Genomic DNA, 15,352 nt, shown 5'->3' with positions numbered 1-15,352 from the left:
TTTGTTCCCAGCTTGCTCTTTCTTTAATACCTAATAATTCTTCTTGATATGACCTGGCTTCCCACAATAAAAACAACCTCTCCTTTTAGACTTTGATCTGCCCTTGGATGTGCCACGACCTTTGGACTGTTCCCTATACCTGCTCCTACCTCTGTTCTCCTAACAAGTGCATGTGAGTTATCTGTACCGGTAGACTTCCTTCGAGTCTCCTCATTGAATAAACTACTTGTAACCATACTCATCGATAACACACCATCTGGAACTGTGTCGTTGATTGTCACAACCGGTGTCTCCTAACTGTCTGATAAAGAACCCAATAATAATAAAGTCTATAGTTCATCATCGATAGTTATCTTCATGGTAGCTAACTGATTAATCAAACTCTTGAACTCATTCAAGTACCCTGCTATGTTGCTTCCTTCTTTGAATTACAAGTTCACCAACTGCCTCATAATAAACGCCTTGTTTTTCGCGATCTTCTTCTTGTAGAGATCCTCAAGCTTCTTCCAAAGAGACTTCACATTAGTCTCACCCGATACATGATGAAACACACTAACGTCAATCCACATCCGAATATAACCGATCGCCCTCCTGCATTGTTTTTCCCATTCTTTATCAGTCATCTTTTCTGGCTTGGCTTCATCTCCCTCAATAGGGTCATGTAAATCTTTACAATACAGAATATCTTCCATCTTGAACTTCCATACTTGCCAATTGGAGTCATCCAATTTCATCATTGTCCCAAAACTCTTCATCTTTTCCATCCCAAAGTACGTCTCAAATCAGGGCTCTGACACCACTTGTTAAGGATTTTATGGAGATTAATCTGCAGAATTAAATACTAATTAAACGAATAACAACACCAATGAAAATATCACAGGCAAGCAAACACCAAGATTTAACGTGGTTCGGTAAATCGTGTTTACGTCCATGAGGAAATCTAGAGAGAAATATTTCACTATGAATCAGGAGTACAATCCCTCCAAGTTACACCTGAACTTAAGGATTAAATTACAAGAAAAAGATACAGTGTTACCTCTAGGGCACTATTTGCGGTGAAAGTTGTTGTCTTCATTGCTATCGAATTTATTACAACTTTAGTCGTTACAATAAACTCGAATAAAATAAAAAGTTGATCTTTTTATAAGATCTCCTTACACAATGAAAATAAAACAAGTTTACAACTTTGTCAAACAAACGCAGGGAGATCGTTTATCGATCTTCTGCTTGCGTGGGTGTCTTTGCCTATGCCGGGGTTTATCCGTGGACCACCGTAGATCAGATCTGATTGCTGAAAAATTAGGCAGAGCTTCGTCTATCCGCGAAGGGATCGATAAACCGTAGCTCTTATCTCGGCGAAGCGAGATAATCACTCTTCTTAAGATTACCACAACGGGATAATCTTAAGGAACGGATCCGGGAAACTGTAGATCTGACGAATCTCTCTCTCTCTTACGTTGAAGAACTCGATCCGATCTATCCTCCTCCTCTCTGAAATTCGTGCACCTTCAGTCTTCAATCCGGCAGGGCTTCGCCTAATCTCCAAAATTCCAGATCTCAAAAAAATGAGGACCCGGGGCTGTATTTATAGGCTCCAGGGGGTTTTGGGCGGTTAAAACAGCCTAAAAGACCATTTCTGCGTTGGAGACACCCCAGGGTGTCTCAAACTGGGCCGAGACACCCTAGGGTTCAGGTCAAATGAACCCGTTCTACCCGCCAAGTGACTAAGCTATCGCTACAACAAGCATCGGGACCTTCCTCCCAACCTCTAATTAACAAATGGGTTCAGGTCAAACGAACCCGTTCTACCCGCGAGGAGCATGTCCAGAAGCGCCGTGCACTTATTACGCACGCCCAGATCCTTGTGCGAGAGGCACGAGAATTGTGACGGGAAAAGGTGATCAAGAAATCACCAAGATCTAAGCAGGTTTGGGTGCCGAAGGCTAAGTCAGCGCCCCTACCCGATAAAAGACATCAGTTGTGTCTCTCGGTTGAGTCCAGATCCAAAGCTGGTTCCCAGCTTTCGTCAAGTTCAGATCTCGTTCCTTTTAATCCCGTACCTCCGGTGAAGCTCCGCAACAATATGGACATATCCAGAGGCAGGAAAGTGATAGCGGAAGGCCTAGGTCTTTTGCACAAGGATCAGGGCAAAGCACCTATTAAAGAACGCTTAGGACCATTGAAGCAACCCCAAGCAAACATCCGGACTAGGGCTCGTACGCAACCTCCTAACAAATTGATTTGAACAACAGCCCGCTTGGCGGTGCGTGCAGAAAACCAGGAGCCCGTTAAGGTTTCACCCTCACAAGGGTGTGATTCCAAACGTGTGACTCCTGTAGATGCCAACAAGGCAATGTTTACTCAGAGGAAAACGCGTCAGACAGACGAACGCGTTATACCTGAGAATCTATGTAAACAGCCGATGGGTTACTCTGACCACAACGTCGATGAGTTGTACTATCGGGCTGGGGGTACGAATAAATCTCGAAAGAGAAGTACCCGGGAAGCGGACTCTTACTGTCCGTGTATCAAAATTATCAGGGCAGTATTATCAGCGTGTAGCTGCCCCAAGACCGCTCCGCAGAGGGTCTCGGTATTCGAGAGGATCTTCGATAGAACGACGAAGCTCAAGTCAAGGCGTTTCCACCAAAGAGGATCGGTTGTTCGAGATGATGAATTCCTAGAAGTTACCATCAATATGGTCAATAAGGGAAAATCTCCGATTGTTTCAAGTGGTTCTAACCCTAATTTCTCTCCAGGAAGAAGAGTCGGTTTGGGAATAACCCAATGAATATCTCAGCTTCAGCTAGAAGCCGTTGTACATAATGATTACCAGGGCGTTCGTGAAGGAATCCATTCCGATGACGAACTCTCTGATTCTTATTCCGCGATCGCCTCTGACGATACGACGTCTAGCATAGGACAAGCTCGGGAGGTGTTCATGATCAACACCGAGCAAATAGCCAAAATCATTGAGGATACTCTAGCCAAGTAGAAAGAAGCATTCAAAATCGAAATGGAAATGGCTATGCAGGAGATGAGACAAATGCACGACCAACAAATTCGAACTTTGTCAAATCAGCTAGGTGAATCCAGCCGTCGCAGCACTGCTAACCAAGCGGGTAGCGATTCAGATGTGGATGAACACGATGCTGGGGGTGGCCCCACTAAAAATAACGGTAGCCACATTATTCCTCTCGAAAATTGTCCAAAACAGGATATAGATGAGGCCGAAAAGATGAAGGATCTCGAAAGCAAAATTGATGCCCTGATGTCTGCTCGAGAGGTGAAGAAGACCGGGATTCCGTGTCCTTACCCAAGAGAATGGGAATCGATTCCGTATCCGGCGAAGTTCAACCTGATCAACTTTACACCGTTCGACAGGAAGGATTCCCCCACGCAGCACCTGATCTATTTCAAGTCCCATTTAGGAGTGATCTCTGGCAACGAGCCTCTGATGGTCCGGTCATTCGTTGACACCCTTCGCGGGCCCGCCTTCGATTGGTACCGCCGTCTCAAGCCCAGAAACATTAACAGCTGGGAGGACCTGGAGAGCATGTTCCTCGCTCATTTTTTCAATGATGACGCCGAAGTGTCGATCAGGACACTCTTTGATGAGAAACAAAAAGACGGAGAGTCGGTGGATACCTTCATCAAACGCTTTCGCAATCAGGCTATGAACTGCAAGGATCCCGTCACGGAGGAATTCGTCTTACAAACCTGTTATAACAACTTGTCCATTAATATCTTGGACGTTATGGGAGTAGAGCCGCTCAGTACCTGGAAAGAGTTGAAGGTGCGCGGAGAACAGGCCGAACGCTTCCTCAGAAGGAGGAAGGCCGAAAGAAACCAACCGATGGTTAACCCTCTGAATTCAGGTCTCGTGTCTCATGATGAAGGGATAGTACCTACAACAGTTGTTGATGTTAATCAGACGTCGCAACAGCAACCCCGAAGACAACAGAAGACTTCGGATCCGAGACTCCAAAAAGAGTACTCATTCAAGGACGAAGACGTTCCAGCCATCTTCGAGACCCTTCTTGAAAACAACAAGATCAAGCTGCCACCCGTCACAAATCAGGAGGAAGCTGACAGTACTACGGATCCGAAGTACTGCGCGTACCACAGGAGGGTCCTTCATCCCACCAAGGCTTGCTTTACTTTAAAGAATAGCATTCAGACCTTGGTTGAAGCCGGTGTCATAACGCTAGGATAAGCCAAATAAGAACGGCAACACTCCGAAGAGTATACGAGTATAAACTGCTTCTCAATCCTCCAATCGATATATGAGGTTAAACTGCTCCCTGATACTCCAATAGGTATATGAGTCTAAACTGTTTCCTACTGTTAATGGGAAGTTCCTGGAGAATGTTACGCTAATATTCTTAAGGATAACCCGGTCATGTAACGGAGTACAAAGTCAGACCCAGTTCCAAGAAGGAAGCTGGGGGTGGATGATTCATGTAATGGGAAGTTCCCAGAAGAATGCTATATGTAATTTTCTTAGGGATAACCCAATAATTACGAACAAAATGATAAGCACTAAACCTCCACTGTGATTTGTATTCCCACTCTCACTGTCTACCTGGTCAAACCTTCCTATAGTTAGGGCCACAACCAAAGTCCCGTCTCGATTCCTTCCATGAACGAGAGGTCCACTTTCAAAAATTGAGCAATCAAACCTATAAAAGTTAGGATTGTTCCCAATCTCACTTAGTCAAACCTGTTTCGATAAACGAAAGTTTGCCTTTGTTCCTTTTTCCACCAAACCTATAAAAGTTAGGGTCGAAATTGGACTTTCTCCTCAATAAATGAGGGACTCTTTTTGGATCAAACAACCAATTTTATAAAAGTTAGGGTCGTTTGAATCTTTCCGATTCTCGGAGTGGAGATCCCACTCTTAGTTTCATCTTTCTAGATTCTGGGGGCGGAGATCCCACTTCGAGTTTTCTTTCCAACTAAAGATAGAATATAAAATTCTTCCTCTTCGGTGCCGGGAGATAGAATATAAAATTCTTCCTCTTTCATTTTGGGTTCGTCTTTACCCTGAGAAAAGACACAATTTTCAACTTTAAATCTGTACGTTCCATGCACGGGGAATTTTATCTCAACTCCTAAATAGAGATAAGCCTACGCCTAACACGCGTTGCCGGTTTAGTCTTTCACCGATTGAAAAAGATACCAGAGTATAATTCTGGGGACTTTCATCCCGAATCCTAAGTAAGGATGAGTCAACGCCTAATACGCGTTGCCGGATGCCATATTCCCGTAAGAAATGGTGAAGTCTATGTATTCAAAATCATAGCACTAAGTCTAAGAGAAGCAATTCTCTTGGCACAACGTTACATGTGAAACAGGTTTTAATAATTCACATGCTAGCCCGATTTAAACGGTAATCGGTAAAGGCACGTCAAACCCGTTAATGGCTGGGGGTTTGCCAAAAATCCCAAAGTCTATGTCTAACACGCATTGCCGGTTAGTCTTTGACCGTAAAAAGGACAAAAGCCCACATATTCAATATTATGGCAGGTTGTTATTAATAACGCCAAAATCCGTGCTTCACACGCACGGGGAAGTTTATCCCGAAGCCTAAGCAGGGATAAGTCAACGCCTAACACGCGTTGCCGGTTTAGTCTTTTACCGATTGAAGAAGACACCAGAATCCGAGTCTGGGGACTTTTATCCTGAATCCTAAGTAAGGATAAGTTAGCGCCTAACACGCGTTACCGGGTAGCCTGTTCCCGTAACAATGGCGAAGTCTACGAATTCGAAGTCGTAGCATCAAGTCTAAGGGAGTTCATTCCTTTAGCACAACGTCACAGTCGGAACGGATGTAAACAATCCGCTTGCTAGCCCGACTCAAACGGTAGTCGGTAAAGGCTCATCAAACCCGTTGATGGCTCGAGAATTTGCCAAAATTTCTATAAATGGCGGTCATTGATGCATCGCAGCTCGCGTTAGTATGGTCTCGTGACTCGATTTATCCAAGCAACATTAAGAATATAGATCCACAAATGCAGATGAATCAGCTTAACAGTTGGTCCTGCAGCGTCGCGACACTTGGGACCCGCTGTGCTCAATACCGTATAACGAGGCTTAACTGTGTATACTCCAGTAAACGTACGAGTATATAAACTGTGTCAACGTCGGGTGGTCTGAAACCAAAGTCAACACCGAGCCAATCTGTAACCTAGGTCAACGCGATCAACGCGTAATTCTAGCGTAACGTCAGTCAACGCGTCTTCGATCAAAAGTCAACGTTCCACGTTTCAAACCCTAAGGTCAACGCCGGTCACGCGTAACCCTACGTCAACGCCGCAGTGCATCGCGTTCGATCAAAAAGTCAACTCAATGACATGAGGCCAAACTCAATCATCGTTGTAGATTTGAGACTCGACGACGGCCAGACGATAACGCGAGCCGCCGGAAGGATTTCAGCTATTCATCAAAGCGATCGAGTAGACTGAAAATCGAAGGAGTCAAGAATGCGAAGCTACGCTACAGGTCCTTTACGCCGACTGAAGGTGGACCAATCACATCCAAAGTATTCCAGCTCTTCTACAAAAGAAACGAGTCTGGAATGCTTTGGAGGGGGTATCTGTAGGCATCGAAAATTGCCTATAGGTCTCCACGAACAGCTCAGTGTTAAGAAATGACGCATGAATCGTCACCATCGGGTTCACAGAAGCGTGATTAATGTCGGTGATCGCTTGAAGTAAACCGACGAACTACGTGAAACAACGGAACTTCGGAATAATGAAGATACGAACTGATCGGGAACCTCGTATTGTTCACAAACGGCGAAATACCCTTCGTGTCTCATTTGTTCAACTGATGATATAATCATTGGAGCTTATAGAAATCTTCGTCAGCTTTCCAACGCACTTGGAATCACTCAAATCCGAGTTCGGACGAAGAATTTACGGCGGAAACAATCAAACAGGCATAACGGAGCGTCTCAGGCTGAACTGGGGCACCCGAGGTGTCTCGGCACGGGCGAGACACCCTAGGGTGTCTCGGCCCAGTTTGAGACACCCTGGGGTGTCTCCAATTACTTCAAGCGATCACCGACATTAATCAAGCTTCTGTGAACCCGATGGTGACGTTCATCGTCATTTCTTAACACTGAGCTGTTCGTGGAGACCTATAGGCAATTTTCGATGCCTACAGATACCAAAATCCTAAAACCCGTGTCACCGAAAATCTCCAACACTCACGGAGAAACCAACACCGTACCATCGACAGCATTGTCGTTTTGAAGACAACAGCTTTTGAATCACTGCACTCGGACAACCGAGCTATCCGAAATCTGAACTTCTCTCTCTCTCTCTCTCTTTTTCTCTCTCTACCCCCTCTTTTCTTCTCTTGGGTTACTATTCATGGTTTACTGTAGCACAAAAAAATTTATAACTTTCTCATGAATAGAATTCCTTTATAAAATTTTTTTATTTTCAAGTCCTCCAAACCTATTCCTATACAACTAGATCCTCCAAATCCTCTTCTAAATAGAATTTTAATTTATGTGGACCTCATGTGGGCTTATCTTAGGCTGGACCCACAACAGCTAACACATAACCAACCACTGGAAAAAATATAAACAGTGAACACCCATATACATATACAAAAAATCTTATACTCATTCAAGAATAATTATCAATCAGCAATTGTCACAACATGATATGGATATTGCTTAAATCATGATCATTAGGGATCAACACAAGAGAAGGTTCCAATAAATACGCTTCTACAATATATACAAAGAAACAAAAAGAGAGGCCAAAGCCACGAAAAACCAAGGAAATAACAGACAAATATAGCATCTCCTCATTCACATTTGCCTTCCTTCTCCATATCCTACCAAGAATACTATAAATGCAAATATTAAAGAGCCATTGTTGTAGAAATCAGCAATGACTTCTTTTATTTCGACTAAATCCTTATCGATACAGACCGATATTATCAGATGCAAGGCAAAGATCTCTTCTAGTCCACACACTCTTAAGATTGATAATCCACTGACGAAACTTTCGAAGAGTGGGGGAGTTTTACTTTCAGACTTGCGAGTAAATGAGATAGTCACGAGGCAGTCTAGGCTCTGGCCTGAAGATGAGAGGAAGGATAAGAGGATGAAGATGAGCGATGAATTGCTCGAAGATGCATATGAGAGGTGTCGATGTGTTTGTGAAGAGTATGCCAAGACTTTCTATTTAGGGACATGGTTGATGACTGAGGAGCGACGAAAGGCGATATGGGCTATTTATGGTGAGTGCTGATATTTCTTCATAGAGTGTGTTACTTGTTTATTATACATACATTCTGAACAATCATTGATGAGATGGAAAAAATAATATCGGTCTAAAATGAAGTGGCATGACATGTGTCATGGTGCGATTGGCTGTCACGCGATTTTGGCAGTCATTTTTCTGAATGGGGGATCTAGTAGATTATGTACCTTTCTTATAACAATTATTTATTTATTTATTAATTTTCGTTCATTGCAATCTTGAGACATGCCTAGTGATTAATAATATGATTAGTAGCTTTGTTTGTTCTTAACAGTGAAGTCCCTTGTCCTATGAAATGTTCCTTTTTTGAGTTACCCCTGTTCGGTCTACGTAATGTATTTGGTTGAATTTTTAGTGGCCTGATGTTTTGACATAATTTATTACTGGCCTGTCTATAAATCATCATCATCTTTGTTTACATGGATGTCATTCATAAACTTGGGGTTGACGTACTTTTGGGTTGTTCAATAATTTCTATTTCGGCCAGGCACCAGCAAATTATTTGAATCCATGCCATGATATAAAACTTCAATTCATCAGATATCAGAATATTTACACAATATTATCGACAAAACCAAAACTTCATTGGAGCATAAATAGATGAAATCATGCACAACTAAAAGAGCCATTTATCTCAAATGGAAAAGCTATAAATCAGAAGAAATTACACAAAAAGAGCAGTTTGGTGCAGGAGAACAGATGAGCTAGTTGATGGTCCGAATGCAACACATACTAATGAAGTTGTGCTCGATCGATGGGAACAAAGGCTCGAAGATATTTTTCAAGTCCGCCCTTATGACATGCTCGATGCTACCCTCACTGATACTGTATACAAATTCCCTATCGATATAATGGTAAGATTATGTACTACAACCAAGTATGTAAAATATTTGAATCTATAATGTTATATTGTTGATATAGATGTAGTTTTATTTCATGCAGCCATTTAGGGACATGATAGAGGGAATGAGAATGGACATGAGGAAATTGAGGTATCAAAACTTTAAAGAGCTCTATCTCTATTGCTACTATGTAGCTGGCACAGTAGGCCTTATGAGTGTGCCTGTTATGGGAATAGCTCCTGAATCTTATGGTTCGGTAAACGAGATATATAATGCGGCGCTCAACCTTGGGATTGGCAATCAACTTACCAACATTCTTCGAGATGTAGTCGAGGAGTAAGTTCATATTAGGATGCATATATAGGTTCAAAGTTTGATTGCACATAGATCCCCAGGTTGCAGATAGACCTCTAGGTAATTTTTTTTAATTAATCTTTTTTACTCTGGGTGAAATTTAGGCAGATATCACCCATGGACGAAATTAGTTAGTCTGTCTGAGGGTAAAAGAGTGAAAAAATAAATAACTCACGAGATCTATCTGCAACAACGAAACTATAAGGGTTGTACGTTTAGAATAATGGTACTAAGGGGGGGTTCTATGTGCAGTTTAGCATAGGTTTGACCTTCATATCCTTTGGTATGACTGCATTGTAGCTTGATCAGACAGTATTTTTAATAGTGCTCACAGAGGGAGAATATATCTGCCACAAGATGAATTGGCAGAATTTGGGATATCAGAAGAAGATGTTTTCTCTAGGAGAGTTACAGATAGATGGAGAGCTTTTATGAAGGAGCAAATCACAAGGGCAAGACTCTATTTTGATCAAGCAGAAGAAGGAGCATCAAGACTCAATGAAGCTAGCCGCTGGCCGGTAATCATCATGTTTTTTTTGTCATTTATTTCTGGTTCTAATTTATATGTTGAATACAATGCATTTTTATTTCAATTCAAGTATTATGAAAGATCATGTTATACATGAACTCTAACTTGAGTATTTAATTTATACTATAGTTCATAGAAGCTAAAAGGAGACATGTTTTGTGAACGTGCACTCTGTAGGCGTCAAAATTTGCCTACGAGTTCCCGTACGCCCTCGAGGCGAAATACAGACAATAAGCGTCATCATCCAAGTCAGGAAAGGATTATCTGGCCCCATGAAAGATAACGAATATATAAAGTGAGTCATTGGAGTGTACAAGTCAACGGAATGACGAAATGCGCAATACAAGTTCGGAGAAGTCACAAAGTGTCGAACACCTCAAAGTGGCCCGTAAAAGTAAGAGGCATTTAGACCATGATATGATTTGAATCTAAAAAAGTTCAAAACATGAAAGTTGTAGGTCTCTTCGTCAGCTTTCTAACACATCTTCGATCACCTCATTCTGAGATCGGACGATAGAGTTATAGTCAAAATACCCAAGACCATTTAGGCCGTTTTACGCCAGCGAGACACAATCTGTGTCTCGGAGAAAATAGAGATTTTGGCGATGATGTGGTTCTAATATGAAGAATCTTAAAACATTAAAGTTGTAGGTCTCTTTGTTATCTTTCCAAAACATCTTGAATCACCTCAATCGGAGGTCATATGAAAGAGTTAAGACTAAAATACCCGAGATAGTCCAAGCTGTCTCGGACATGTGCGAGACAGTCGAAGTGACTCGAGCCCATGTCAGCTCCCGACGTGTTTTCTGATAAGATTGGCTTCTAGAACTCCTTGGGGTCATCCATAAACATGTGGGGTTATCTTTAAACATGTGGAAGTTGTTACACAACCGAAAACCCACCTAAACGGATAATAACGGTTGTTCTTTGATCCTATCCACAAACACGTCATTCCTATCCACAAACACGACATCTAAAGCCTATAAATACACCCCTAGCACCCTCATAAAATCAGATCTGAAGGGAGCCACGAATTTCACAGGAGCTAGGGTGAGAGTGGGTCTGAAATTCGTGCTCCTTCTTGTTTGAACGATCAAGCCTGTAAAAGGTAAGATCATCTCTAACCTCCCACTGTGGTCGCCAGTTTGTTGGATGTTCAAATCATGAGACCAACTAATAAAGTTGATACATCAATGACTCGCATTTATAGAATTTTTGGCAAATTCTCAGCCATCAACGGGTTTGATAAGCCTTTACCGACTACCGTTTGAGTCGGGCTAGCATGCGAATTGTTTAAGTCCGTTCCGCATGTGACGTTATTGCTAAAAGAGTTAACACTTTTAGTGCTACGATATTGAATATGTAGACTTCGTCTTTCTCACGTGAAAAGACCAAACGGCGACGCGTATAAGGCGTAGACTTTAAGGTTTTTGGCAAACCCTCAGCCTTCAACGGATTTGACGTGCCTTTACCGATTACCGTTTGAATCGGGCTTGCATGCGGATTGTTTAAGTCTCAATCAAGGAGTTGAGTACAGAAGGCGCGCCCATTTTATCGAAGAGAGCTCGGCAAAGGCAGCGCCAACGCTGTGCGCGCCAACTCGCTAGAGCCTTGGAGTCAATTGACGGGATCCGTTATGAGGCGGATCTGAAAATTAGGCAACGTCAAGCGCCCCAACAGCGGAAAAATGCCCTCTCCTCCAAATCACCAACAAGTGAATGGGTACAAGTCAAAAGGACCCGTTCAACTCTTGAAGAGCGGATCAAAAAGCGTCGCGTACTGCTTGCGCGCGCGCGAATTCTTGCACAAGAGGTCAAAAGATTGCAGAGGGAAGAAGTGGAAAAGAAGCCACCAAAACTGCACAAAGTTTGGAGGCCAAAGTCTAAGACGGCGGCCGAAAAGATCGAAAAATGCGGGTCACTCAAATAAAGCGCCGCGCGCTTGCGCGCACGCGAATTCTTGTGCAAAAAGCACAAAAGATGCAGAAGAAGGACATAGCTAAGAAACAACCAAGACTGCATCAAACTTGGAGGCCAAAATCCAAAACGGCAGCCGAAAAGATCGAGAATCGCGGGTCACTTGAATCCGACCCGCCGGCGCGCGGGTCACTTCAATCCGACCCGCCAATTTGCAGGTCACTTCAATCCGACCCGCTAATTTGCAGGTCACTCCAATCCGACCAGCCAATTTGCAGGTCACTTGGATCCGACCTTCCAAATCGCAGGTCACTTGGATCCGCCCTTCCAAATCGCAGGTCACTTGGATCCGACCTTCCAAATCGCAGGTCACTTGGATCCGACCCTCCACTTCGCGGGTCATTTGGATCCGACCTTTCAAATCGCAGGTCACTTGGATCCGACCCTCCACTTTGCGGATCACTTGGATCCGACCCTCCACTTCGCGGGTCACTTGGATCCGACCTTCCAAATCGCGGGTCACTTGAATCCGACCCTCCAACACGTCGGTCACTTAAATCTGACCCGCGCCAGAGTCAAGGCAGAAGATGTTATGCATCTGTTTCGTCGATCCCTGTGAGTTCCGCACCTCCGACGGAGCACCGGGATAGTATGGACTTGTCCCATTTCAAGGTGAGGATAGTCGATCGCCTGGATCCTTTGCACGAGGATCGAGGTAAAGTCCTGATCGAAGAATGCTTGGGTCCGGTGACTGAACCCCGAGCGATTCGTCGAGCTGGGGGTCGCACACGCCCTCGTAACAATTTCAAGCCTTCTCATAAAGGGAAAACTCCAATTTCTACCCGCCTGGGGGTGTTTATCCAAAACCAAGAGCCTGTTGAGATCCTGCGCTCCCAAAAGCGTAGTTCTAAACACGTGACTCTTGAGAATGCTAATAAAGCGGCAACTCCCTTGAAAGAAACGTATTCATCAGACGATGACAACGTTATACCAGGGGAGTCATGTTAACACACGATAGGTTGCTCCGGTCATCTGATCGATGAGTTGTACTATCGGGCTGGGGGTATGAATGAGTCTCAGAAGAGATATGCCCGAGAAACCAAATCTCACTACCCGTACGCCGAACTAATCAGGGCAGTATTATCAGCGTGCAGTTGCCCCAAGACCGCTCCGCAGAGGGTCTCCGTATCCGAGAGGATCTCCAACGGAATGACTAAGTCCAAACCAAAACGTCTCCGTAAAAAGAGATCGGTTGTTCAAGGTGACGAACTCCCGGAAGTCACAATAAATATGGCTGATAAGGGAAAGTTGATTCGACCTTCTAGCTCTGACCCGCTTATATCTCATCGGCTAACCCGGTTGCGATCAAGGACCACTAGACGCAGAGACTACCAGAGAATGCAGAGAGGGTTATCCTCGGACGATGAAGTATCAGATGCTAACTCTGCTGTCGCTTCTGACAATACGGTATCTAGCCCGGGACAATCTCACGAAGTGTTCATGATCAACACCGAGCAGGTAGCCAAAATGGTTGAGGATGGCTTGGCCAAACAGAAAGAGGCATTCAAGATCGAAATGGAAATGGCTATGCTACGGATGAGGGAAGAACATGACCAACAAATCCGAGCTTTGTCAAATCAAATTGGCAAATCCATCCGTCGCAACACTGCTTACCAAGCAGGTAGCGATTCAGATGTAGATGAACGTCTCAATCCTGATAACCCTCCCGTTGACCAAAACACTGGGGGTGACTCCACTAAAGATAACAACGCTGGGGGTGGTTCCACCGAAGATGACAATGTCGGGGGTGGCCGTGTTATTCCTCTTTCAAATCGTCCGAGGTCCGACACGAGTGAGGATAAGAAAATGAAAGATCTCGAGAGCAAAATCAACGCTCTAATGTCTGCTCGAGAGGTGAAAAGGACCGGCATTCCATGTCCCTATCCAAGAAAATGGGATTCGATACCGTATCCGGCGAAGTTCAACCTGATTAACTTCACGCCGTTTGACGGGAAGGGTTCACCCACTCAACATCTGATCTACTTCAAGTCCCACTTGGGTATGATCTCCGGCAATGAAGCCTTGATGGTTCGGTCATTCGTTGGCACCCTTCGCGGGCCGGCCTTCGATTGGTACCGCCGTCTCAAGCCCGGAAGTATTAACAACTGGGACGATATGGAGAACTCATTCCTTGGTAACTTCTTTGATGACGACGACGAGGTATCCATCAGGACACTTTTCGATGAGAAGCAAGAAGATGACGAGATAGTCGACGACTTCGTCAAGCGCTTTCGGAATAAAGCAATGAACTGCCGAGATCCGATCACGGAGGACTTCATCCTCCAGACATGTCATAACAACCTATCTATTGAGATATTAGAAGTTATGGGAGTCGCACCGTCCAACACTTGGAAAGAGTTGAAGACGCGCGGAGAGCGGGCCGAACGCTTCCTCCGAAGGAAGAAAGCCGAGAGGAGCCAACCGACGGCGAATCTTCCGAACTCAAACTTTGCCTCCCGTGGTAAAGGAAAGGCACATTGTGCGTACCACAGGAGGATCCTCCATCCCACCAAGGATTGCTTCGCTCTCAAGAATAGCATTCAAACCTTGGTTGAAGCCGGCGTTATATCGCTCAATTGAGCCGAATGAACACTCCGACAAGTATAAGAGTATAAACTGCTTCTTAATCCTCCGACCGGTATAAGAGGTTAAACTGCTCCCTGATACTCCAATTGGTATATGAGTCTAAACTGTTTCCTACCGTTGACGGGAAGTTCCTGGAGAATTTTTATATGTAATATTCTTAAGGATAACCCGATCATGTAACCGAATGTAATGATAAACCCAGTTTCGCGAAGAAGCTGGGGGTGGATGATTCATGTAACGGGAAGTTCCCGGAAAAATACTATATGTAATTTTCTTAGGGATAACCCGATCATTACAAACAAAGTGTTAAACACTAAAGCCCCACTGTGATTTTCGAACACTCTTGTGCTGAGACGAGATTCGATCGCTTTGTTGGATCAATCTTCCCTCACAAAACTCCTATTGGTGTTTGACGACAGATCAATCTTCCTCACAAAATCCCCTACTGATCAAATCAATTGCCGGTGGGTCCACTAAAATTTCTATCCGTCAATTCATGATAATTTTCAAAGCTTGACGTGTTAAGTCCTGATCACTTAACATCAAAATCCTCCATCGAGTGGCTAGTACGAACCAATATTTTTACTGCTACTTGTATTCCACTCCCTTTGCTTTCAGGTCAAACCTATAAAAGTTAGGGCCAAAGCCAGATTTCCCTCTCGATTTCTTCCATGAACGAGAGGTCCACTTTCAAATTGAGCAATCAACCTTTAAAAGTTAGGATTGTCTCCAACTTCACTTAGTCAAACCTGCAGATAGTTAAGACTAAGATTGAGTTAT

The 15,352-nt window shown here is 43.9% G+C and overlaps 2 protein-coding genes across 2 annotated transcripts in view; one reads left to right on the top strand and one right to left on the bottom strand.

The window, feature by feature from the left end:
* Nucleotides 429-737, bottom strand: LOC109831383. The gene has a single exon (XM_020398709.1). It carries the CDS (start codon nt 735-737, stop codon nt 429-431), a length of 309 nt encoding a protein of 102 aa, XP_020254298.1.
* The window catches only part of LOC109831381 (bifunctional 15-cis-phytoene synthase, chromoplastic-like), a 20,919-nt gene continuing 13,678 nt past the window's right edge, over nt 8,112-15,352 (top strand). Inside the window, exons 1-4 of the mRNA XM_020398708.1 lie at nt 8,112-8,262; nt 8,967-9,139; nt 9,228-9,463; nt 9,807-9,999. Coding sequence (XP_020254297.1) covers nt 8,127-8,262; nt 8,967-9,139; nt 9,228-9,463; nt 9,807-9,999 — 738 coding nt within the window. The 5' untranslated portion in view covers nt 8,112-8,126. The remainder of the gene's footprint in view (nt 8,263-8,966; nt 9,140-9,227; nt 9,464-9,806; nt 10,000-15,352) is intronic.

The sequence above is a fragment of the Asparagus officinalis genome, chromosome 2 (genome assembly GCF_001876935.1).
Source record: "Asparagus officinalis chromosome 2, Aspof.V1, whole genome shotgun sequence".
Taxonomy (NCBI): domain Eukaryota; kingdom Viridiplantae; phylum Streptophyta; class Magnoliopsida; order Asparagales; family Asparagaceae; genus Asparagus; species Asparagus officinalis.
This window is presented reverse-complemented; position numbering and strand designations above follow the sequence as displayed.

Excerpts from the sequence above, each read along its gene's own strand:
- LOC109831383 (XM_020398709.1), bottom strand. The coding sequence starts at position 737 with ATGATGAAATTGGATGACTCCAATTGGCAAGTATGGAAGTTCAAGATG.